Source organism: Amblyomma americanum, chromosome 1 (assembly GCF_052857255.1).
Source record: "Amblyomma americanum isolate KBUSLIRL-KWMA chromosome 1, ASM5285725v1, whole genome shotgun sequence".
Lineage (NCBI taxonomy): Eukaryota > Metazoa > Arthropoda > Arachnida > Ixodida > Ixodidae > Amblyomma > Amblyomma americanum.
In genome coordinates, this window is record NC_135497.1 from 141,622,747 (window position 1) to 141,633,340 (window position 10,594).

Below are 10,594 nucleotides of genomic sequence, written 5' to 3' on the forward strand. Positions count from 1 at the left end.
CTCGGCTTCTTCAGGCCGCCACCGGGTTTCTGATAATACCGTCACTTCGAGGGGTAAATCAATTACTGCACGTTTTTTGGTAGCTATGGGCAGCTGCAGCTCGTTCCACGCATTTCCTATTTATTTATTTTATTTATTTATTTACAATACCCCTAAGGGCCCTCGTGCGAGGGTATTACATAGGGGGGGGGGGGGCGATACAAGCATAAAAATATGGCACAGGCATTAGAAACAAAATACACGTAATAATTAATTAAAAAACTAGTAATGTACACAAATAACAACAACAAACAACGCAGAAGAAAATACTCAGTAAATGCACATAATACAACAAAAATACAAATCTGTTAGTCCATGGTTTGTTTTAACGAATGCTGAAACGATTGTGGGTTAACCTCAGTAGCTATGTGTGATGGCAAGTTATTCCAATCTATTATAGTGCGAGGAATGAATGATTTCGAGTAGAGCAATGAACGGCATGTGACGCGTTTTATTTTGTTAACGTGGTCGCGGCGAGGAAAGACTGCAGGGTGTGGCAAAAAGAAGTCGTCGTGGAGGGTGGGATGGTGATACAGTTTGTGAAGCAAGGTTAGGCGAGCGAAATGGCGTCGACATGATAGCGGTTCCAACTCGGCACGTTGTTTTAATGCTGTGACACTGGTGAAGCGTGAATAATCTGAAAAGATGAAGCGAACAGCACGGTTTTGCAGGGATTCAAGGTTGTTTATGATGTAAGCTTGATGAGGGTCCCATATGGCAGACGCATACTCAACTTTCGGGCGGATTAGCGTGATGTAAGCAAGTTTTTTTAAGTGTGAAGGCGCGTGTTTGAGATTACGCCTAAGAAGGCCGAGTGCGCGATTTGCTGATGCTAAGATTGTGTTAATATGGTAATGCCAAGTTAGGTCAGACTGAAAGTGAACTCCTAGGTACTTGTAAGTTGTTGTAAGTTCAACTTTATCGTTATTGAGGAAGTATGTTGTAGCAATTCGAGTGGAACGGTTAGTAAACGACATTAACTTTGTTTTAGATGCATTTAGAGACATTAGCCAGGAAGAACACCAAGCCGTTACAGCGTCAAGATCAGTTTGAAGTGATTGGCGGTCGGTTTCATTAGTAATATTACGATATATTACACAATCATCCGCGAATAACCTAATTTGAGACGATACACACTTGGGTAGATCGTTAATAAAAATTAAAAAGAGCAGAGGGCCAAGTACACTTCCCTGGGGGACTCCAGATGTTACGGGGACAGAAGACGAGTTAAAGCCGTTGACAGAGGTGAATTGTTTTCTGTTATCGAGGAATTGTTTTATCCATGAAATAACGCTGGGATGGAGATTTAAGTTTGTCAATTTGGTTAGGAGCCTGTGATGGGGAACGCGATCAAAAGCTTTAGAATAGTCTAAAAATACCTGTAAGCCAGCGTCTACTGCGGAAAATATGTCGTTAGTAAATCCAGTGAGTTGTGTGTCGCATGAATAACCCCTGCGAAAACCGTGCTGGTATTTGAAAATGATTTCGTGCTCCTCTAGATAATTAATTACTTGAGTATGAATTATGTGTTCCAGGAGTTTACAGATGTTGCTGGTTAATGAGATAGGGCGATAGTTAAGTGGAATGGTGCGGTCTCCGGATTTGAAAATGGGTATTACTTTCGCTGTACGCCAGTCGTCAGGAATTGTACCAGATGATAATGATTGTGAAAAAAGTGATGTCAATACTTGATAGAGGTTTAGAGAGGCATTCTTTAGTATTTTGTTATTAAATCCAAGGTGATCAGAGCTAGTAGTAACTTTGAGGTTATTCAAGAGGGCTAGAATTCCTGATTCGTTAATGATAATTTCTGGCATGGAAGTGACGGAAGATGACTGTAACATGGGCGAGGAAGTGGTATCTTCATGGGTGAACACTGAGACGAATGCGTCGTTAAGAAGCTGTGCACACTCAGTTTCAGTTACAGGATCACCGTCAGGATTAGTTAGTACGATTTCGGGGTGGGAACTCGGATTGATGACGCGCCAAAATCTATGACAGTTATTGGTTAACATGGTGGACAGGTCGTGACTGAAGAAATGATGACGAGTTGTATTAAGCAGTGACTGATATTCATGATCGCAATGCCTGTACTTTGTCCATGATGATGGAAGACCTGTTTTGACTGCTTGGCGGTACAAGCGTTTTTTCTTATTATTAAGACGACGAAGGCGATTTGTGAACCATGGTGCATTTTTATGATATCTGATGGTGATGACCGGCACAAACTTGTCAACAAGATTAGTTAATGTGTCTTTAAGTGATTTCCAATTTGTTTCGACAGAGCGAGATGAACAGTGAGCTAGGAAGTCCTCCGAAAATGATTGCAGTGCAGTGTTAATCCCATCGAAATTAGCGCGGTTGTAGCAATGAATTCGCTTAGTGGATGTTTTCTTTCTACCAAATGGACGAGTGATGTACCCGGTGATGATTTCATGATCGGATAGGCCTTGTAAATGCAAGATATCGAAACAAACCTCAGGGTTATTTGTTAGGACGAGATCAAGAATATTTGCGGTTGTGGCGGAGCGGCGGGTAGGATCAGTGATAACTTGAACAAGCGAAAAATCTAAGCAAGTATGAAGGAACATGTGGGCTTCCTGGTCACTGGGGTTAACCGTAAGATTAGGCCAATCAATGTTTGGGAAGTTAAAATCACCAAATACAAGGAAAATGGAGTTAGGAAAACGCACGTATAAGTCACTCAATATTCTATGAAATTCACCTGAAAATGTGGCAGTCATATCTGGTGGTCGGTAGAAGGCAGCAATAACAACATCAGCAATACCAATTTTGCATCGTATCCAAACACATTCAAGAAAAGTAGTGACAGTGATCGGGACAGCAGATATTTGTTTCTTTGTAGCAATAAGGACGCCACCCCCTTTTCTATTTTTTCTATCACAACGAAAAAAGCAAAATTCGGATTCACTGAGAAGAATGTTAGCATCCGGAATAGTATCGTCCAACCAAGTTTCAGTTAATATCAGAAGTGAAGCGCACGTTAAATCGACGAGGGAAGAAAGGGCAACAGATTTTGAAAGTACACTTCGGATATTAGTGAAAAGGAAACTACTGCTATTCTCTGAATTAAGACGAGTGTTCAACGAGCATGAAGACGCTGGAAAAGATGAGGTGGCCGTTGGAACCGGTCAGTCGGTCGTGGAAAGACTAACTGGCACCGCTCGGCCACTGGCGACATCCCACAGATACGTGTCCTTATTGATATGCAATTTATCGAAAGCCAAACGCACGCGGTCACCATCTTTTTTAATCGTTTTCGAGAACTGCAGCAGCTGTCGACGTTTGTTACGGACAGCAAGCGAATAATCACGTCCGATGCTAAAATTTGTTTCCTTTAGCTTGCGGCCGTTACTTAGAATGGCTTCAATTTCTTTATCGTTGATAAACTTCGCTATAATTGGCCGTGCCTTCTCGGTCGAGAAACGGCCCACACGATGCGCCCTAGCAACGGAAGTAACAGTGACTCCAAGCTTATCGTGGCAGAAGTCGTTGACAAGTTGCTCTGACGTCTCCCAACTTTCAGACGAGTCACTATCGGCGATACCATAAAACAGAACATTTGAACGGCGCGACCGGTTTTCTAAGTCATCAATTTTATTGACGATGTTAGATAACCCACTTTCGTGATTTGCAACCTCTGGCGAGCGGTGAGGATCCTACTGTTGCGGCGTTCCCCAACACTGCAGATCATCACCTCTGCAGATAATTCGTGCCCCGCGGTCCAGAGCGACACCTCGGAAATTTCCCAAAACTAACATTGGCGCCAAACACCATACGGAACTTCTGTGTAATGGCGAGGGCCCACATCGTCAGCGCAGGCGAGAACACGAACCGCGTTTGCTCGTTTTTACGGCCGCGATGGGCATCTAGCCCCATGCGTGCCCACGAATAGCCGTGCGAGTGGCTCCGGAACTCCCGACGGAGGCTGCAGAGGAAAATTGAAACCATATGCGCGAAGGCAATGCCCTGGCTCGCTCTTGTGCGAGAGGGTCGCGCGGCGGCACGAGCAGGTGATTTTCACGGCTACCGGAAGTGTGCCCGTGACGTCGTGGCTGCCGTGGCTCCAGCGAATGAGAGTGTGTGGTGGCCTGGCGACGTCATGGTACAGTGACGTCTTTGTTCCACGATTTTAGTTCCAAAATTGGTCACTGCGAGTACACCAATCGGCCCGCGAATTTTGAAAAACACGGTTTTTAAAAGTTCATAATAAATTGCTGGCTCAGTTCTGAAGACTCATACTTGGTGTGAATGCTTCTTAGCATCATTTCTAAGTATTGAAAACATTTACAAGTGACTTTTTATTCATTGCATAGTCCCTTTAATGCCTTCATACAATATCAGGCGACTGGGTAGCGAGGTGGATCTACAATAAACGTTTTTCCTAGAACTCTCGTCCGGGAAACTTTTGTTCCCAGTAGTAAACTGGTAACCAAAAAGTTAACTTTAGTAAGTAAAAAATTACAGTGATATTTTTTTGCAGCTAGCGCATGCTAACATGGAGTGTTGGACCAGGCTTGTGGCGTGCGAGAAAAAAGCATACTTTTTGACGTGCCCATTCAAGCATGTCACAAGGTCGCCAAACTCTGGCAGCGATTCGATAACCAGTTGTTGAACAACATTCCTCTGGTTTTTGTGTTGGAGAAACATTGTGGCATTCTCTGGTTGTAATAGCTTTTTTTGCAATTACCCCGGTGTGCATCACGACAGTGACGACACATGCACTTGGGATTTCCAGCCTGCCTCGATTCAAGCTAGATACCAAAGAGTGAACATCGGCATCATCATGTTCTGTTGTTTCGCAGTCCATAACAAGCTCCTCTCGGCAGAAATCGCAGTTCAGGGCTTTCATTACAGAATGAGCACAAAAGCACCTACATAGCCAAACACAGGCGCGCGTGAACTCAAACTGTTCAGACCTTCTGTAAACTCAGCAATTTTGAAGGAATGTGCAGCACTTGACAAACAACCGACCTCATCGTCGCTGAAGTCACCGGCGCACATCACAGGAAGCGTGTCTTGGAGGCGAATTCTGCCTTCGCACTCGTGAAGCTGTCGGATGCTGATGTGGTAGTTACCGCCAGCCATTTGTCTGTACTGAAGAAACCTCTTCTCTAGGCCGTCTGTTTGCACTTTTCCGAGTAGCACGTACTTAAAACCGAGCTCATAGACGCAATACTTTGAGAATTCATGTAGAGCATATGCTGAATGCCACAGAGCATTAAAAGTTTCCTTTGTGGCGTGCAATTGTCGTGTTTATAAAATTTCCATACGTCAAGCCAGATTTTGAAGGCTTTCAAAAAGGATAGCTTGGGGTCATCATTCAACGATGAAATTGGCTCTTCGTATACGTCGCGATAGTGATAGCCCTTGTGTGGCATCTTCAAATTAACTACCATCCACCAATGAATAATTATTCTGATGAAGTTGGCAGTTTCTTTCGCACGTGAAAGTACAGGAAAATCGCAGTGCATGTCCAAGGCTTCAGCCACAAAGATGTTGAAAACCTGTAAGGCTAGTTTAACATTTTGCCTTTGTAAATTGCTTGGGTTTAAAGCCTTCGAAGGCAGCCTATAACTGTACTTCAAGAGCTGAGAAGATTCAAGTTTGTGAAGCTTTCTGAGATCCTTGAATGATGCCCACTGTATAATGTCAGGGTGGACGGAATTGTCAGTGAGGTTAAACATAGGAAAATAAAAGTTGGCTTTAGGATTTCTTTAGTTAAGCCAATTATTTCTAGCACACTTTAACAGTTACACAGCGTCAATGATGTAAAACATGGGTCGCGATGCATCGTCTAGATGTGGGTAAATAATCCTCACCTTATGCGGCATCGTAAAGTCCATAAATGGCTGAGCGTGAATCTCGTCTGCCATTAAAGTAACAGCACTCTCATGCGATTTCAATTTATTAAACCTCTGGCCAATGTATTTAAGAAAATTCTGATCACCTGATTCGTTATCAGGTGATAGGTGGAAAGAGGAGCAGGTGTTTCTAATGGTACTCGGATGCGGCAAAGTCAAACAACCAGAGCCCCTCAAAAACTTGTATGCATGAGGAGATATAGTATGCAGATGCAAGCAAGCACCATTGTTTGAGATGAGTACTGCAGTCACTCTCAAGCAACAACACTTGTTCCCTAAGAAGTTTAACAGAGTCCTTTCTGTTTTTGCGGACGCTTTCCTTAATCTTTTCCATGAGGTTTACTATCAGGTCAGTAAGGCCATCAGATGAACCTTTGTCGTCAGAAATCTGCTGTAGCTTATTTAATATGTCAAGTAGGACATTGATGTCACCGATTTCGTCAGGCACGACAAAATCTCCTAAACGTTTCACTGAGTTGCCGTGAAAACACGCCGTGATACAAAGATATGCGAAAACAGTAACAGAACACTGTAGCACCAGCGCACTCTCATTTGCAATATTCAAGAATATGCTACAGTTTGGGTGATTAATAATAGTCCATTCAACCGGGACACACTTGACTATTAAGCGCTCCATCATTTCATGCAGAGATGAAAATTTGCACTTCATTTGTTCTTGTCGATAGCAGGCTGCTGACACTTCAATAGCACGAGCAAGACATTTGCCTCCCGGCGCATTTTTTCGGCATCTGGGGAGCTCCTTGCTGGCACGGCATCTTTCTTTGACAGGTACGAGGGACAGCCAGGGAATTAGGATGGCACTGACCCAAGACGCAGGTGTGGCACTTTTAGAGGGACTTCGAACACCTTTCCTGTCCGGGGATTGGTGTACGATGAGGTATGTTCAAGGCAGGATGCATGGAAGTGTAAGGCGCACACCTGTTTTACAATAGCAAAAGTGCGACGCACCACATTACCAATGCAGTACAATCTAATATCGAGGTAAAGCTTAATTTTTGTCATGGCTCCCTTAAATACTGTTTATTTGTGGCAACAGTAGAGAAAATGACTTCGTACCTTGTTGTTGGCAGTAGGCACAAAATCCTTTCGGGGAATCGCACTGAGCCACTTGTAAAGCTGTTCATCCTTTGGCAAAGGAAACACTTGAACCTTGTTCCCCGTCTTGTAGTTGCTTGAGCACATAGGTACACAATACTTGTTAGGCATGTCGAAGCCTGCATGTCGCAGAACGGGCGCAAGGAAAACAGCACTGAAGCGACCACAAGGCGAATGGCTCGACGAACTAGCTGCATGTAACAAGAGGGGAAAAATGAGCCGGGAGGCGACGGGACGGAAAGGCCGGTATGGAGAACCGGAGGCAGCCGCAGGCAATGGCAATGCCCAGGTAGGACGGCGGGTGCTGACGTCGCTAGAGAGGGCACAGGCCTTGAAAAGTTTAGGAGGCGTTGGCATAGGTGCGTCGCTCGCATGAAGGTGCTTCACCAGCATAGTGTCTCGTCTATAGTTGTCGCTGGAGTATTAATGTAGAAATTGCACTGATTAAATCAAATACAACAAACTAATCACAACGGAAACAACCGGACGTGAGCTTCTGACGGCCACAAAGGTCAGGTACCACATGGTGCTACTGCGTCACGGATTGTTTCAACACCGCATCGTTCTAGTCATTTCCAGATCGGTGTCTCACAAGCTCTTATGCTGCTGATTACGTCTTTCATGGCGCCGACAAGAATGACTGACTGCGACAGAATCACGCCAAACAGCTCGCCCACTTGGGCATGTGCCGCACTAGCAGCGTTAAGAAAATCTTTTCGCACGAACACCTGTTCGACTACTCAGTGTTCCCATGCTTGCCTGCAGTGCAAACCTCACTTAAAAACAAGGACTATAAGGTTTCGCGTGGCTACAGTGTCTGCAGTATCGTGCTCTGCGGTGAAGAGGCGTTAAGAGACGACGCAACTTACGGCCCGAGAGCTCAACTTCAAAAATTATTTCCTCGCTTTAAACAAAAATTACCTCGATAAAAACTTCAGAAATGGAAGGCAATAAGCTGTTTTACGTAATCCGCTATTGTTTGTATTTTTACTTGGAACACCTCAGGGTGAAATTAACGAGTGTTTTGGCTCAAAATTCACTTTTTGTAACTAGATTTTTTCCTTCTGCATCCGCAGTTTCATCACCTGTAAAATTTATTATAGGTACGGGACATCTACAGGAACAAAACAGCTATTCCAGAATTTCCGAGATAAAGTTCATATTTAAAACAAAAAATGACAAAAATGACACATTTTCATACTTTTTTCGATTAAAAAAAATATTTATGCCGTGTAAAGCAGCATGCTCCGAATTTTATCGAAAGACAGAATCTGTGCAAATGTCAATGAAAAACTTTTTGGAGTGTTTTCTAAATATTTGCTTATTTAGCAGTGCCTGTTTTCTCATTTTTTCTGAATATTCAATCTTCCCTCACTTCACGAATAAATTTTTTAGGCAAAAATGCTTCAGGCTTTCATTACGCACATTACGATGTTTCCACGAATTTTTTGAACAAATTGGAGATGGTCGAGCGCAACGCCTGGGATGTTTGGCGTGGAATGATCCAGGTAGAACTATGTGAGTATGACGTCAGGGGACGAAAAGGCGGCATAGTTTCGGTTTCGCGAATTCAAGATGGCGGCCATTAAATTTGGTTGTGTCCTCCTATACCTTAATTCTCCCCCGTATGACGTCAGGGGACGAAATGGCGGCATAGTTTCGGTTTCTCGAATCTAAGAAGGCGGCCAATAAAATTGGTTGTGCCCTCCCATGTATATTTTCAACCCATTGGAAGGCCAGTTGGAGCGTCCAATTGTAATGCCGGCCCACACAAAACAAATTGTTTGCTTCCAATCGGAAAATATCCCATTATTTACTTGGAACCAATTGCAAGCTTCAAATGGAATAGGAGGGGCATTCCAACTGGAACACTTATAGAAAGGTTAACCGCTGGCTTCCTAATCAAGTGGCAGCTCCAAGTAGGCCGCAGGCGAGCATGCATGACACACAAACCATAGGCATAAACGTTGCGGCAGTTCCTGTCCCTATGGTTTGTCTGTCTGTCTGTGTGTTGCCAGGAAGAAAAAAGGAAAGTGCACAGGCCTGCTCACTGGCTCAAGCCGAGCCACAATCGCTACCACGTGCAGATAGTAGGAGAGTTGAAAGATGGGATAGAAAGACAGGATAGTGAAGACGCGTTGAAGACAAGGCCGATTGCGGAGGTAGTGCAATATACCGGGCCAACCGGTGGCGGAAGTGAAGCAGACTTCAAACTCTCCGCCACATTTCCAAAAATAAGTCCAATTGGATCCGTACCAGATATTCTTGCATGTGGCCCACTTAGAGCTAATATAAACGAAAACGTAGCATATGGACGGGCCCCCCAGTATACTCTGTTAAACCACTTAGAGCTGCCACTCATAAAGAGGATCAGTTCGGCCTGATGCTGCATGCGACGCACATTTTCAGCGCTCGATTTGTGAATTGTGGTTCGTACACGAGCGATGAGGGACGCCGTAGTGGAGGGCTTCGGATTTTAGACCACATGGGACTCCTTAACATACAACGACATCGCACAGCACACGGGCGTTTTTTTATTTCGCCTACATCGAAATGCGGCCGCCACGGACGGGATCGAACCCAGGACCTTGGGATCAGGTGCTGAACGCCAAAGCCACTGTAACGGGTCACTTTATTTGTGTTCGTAAATAAAATATAACAGTCGAACCTGGATTATGAAACTCGAAGGGGCTCACGATAAAGTTGATATACAGGTATATCGATAATTCAGTGTAGGAAAAATGGCGATAGGTAAGCTTATCTATGACCTAGAAGCAAGAATGCAATGCATCCATTCTTGTGACACGGTGCCTGGCTGACGACGATCTTCTGCCTGGTCAGGTCCGTTGACCGCAACGAGGTGTCCTAGTCCTCCCAGGTTCGGAGAGGCACCAGCCCGGCGGGGGGAGGGGACGCCGGGCATGACGGGAGGATGTGTGCAAGGGTGGCCTTGGGGCTGGAGCACAAGGTGCATATGGGGGTACCGGCTTAAATTGATAGAGATGGGCTGGTGTAAGTAGCGTGTGCGTCTGCAGGGGACGCCAGACTGATTTCTTTGCGGTAGTAAGGGATGGGTGGGGTGGCGGGAGATGAGGGCGCTCAGCGCGGGAGTTTGTGGTGAGCTCAGCAAACGAGTGCATACGCTCCTTCGAGAAATTCCCCACGAGGTCCGCCTGTGCCCGACTTCTAGACTCTCGGGCTAAGGAGTCGGCGGCCTCGTTGCTGGGATTTCCCAAGTGCGCAAGCATTCAGATGAGCTCAGCGCGTTAGAATAGGTGGGGGGGGGGGGTGCACCAGGGATAGTGCAGGGTGATGAACCCTGTTCCTGGCATAGTTTAGAATGGCTGTTTTTGACTCACTGATGATGTAACCGACATTTGTGTATGCCAGAGCAATAGTGGTCTTCTCGGCTCCCTCAGGGGTGGTGCCTGAAGGAAGCTCGAAAGTTAGGGAGGCTATGTGGGGGTTGCGGACAACCGCAGTGGCTCCATGCTCATCGCAGGTGGCATCCACCCAAACGCATCCCCATACCATTTATGTCGCGCTGCCTCGCG

The 10,594-nt window shown here is 45.3% G+C and overlaps 1 protein-coding gene across 1 annotated transcript in view; it reads right to left on the reverse strand.

Moving 5' to 3' along the window:
• Window positions 1-10,574, reverse strand: part of LOC144113886 (tubulin beta chain-like) — a 30,058-nt gene extending 19,484 nt beyond the window's left edge. Inside the window, exons 1-2 of the mRNA XM_077647267.1 lie at window positions 10,400-10,574; window positions 7,002-7,159 (exon numbers count right to left, since the gene is read on the reverse strand). Of these exons, the coding sequence (XP_077503393.1) occupies window positions 7,002-7,159; window positions 10,400-10,574 (333 nt within the window). The remainder of the gene's footprint in view (window positions 1-7,001; window positions 7,160-10,399) is intronic.
• Between the last annotated feature and the right edge of the window lie 20 nt (window positions 10,575-10,594).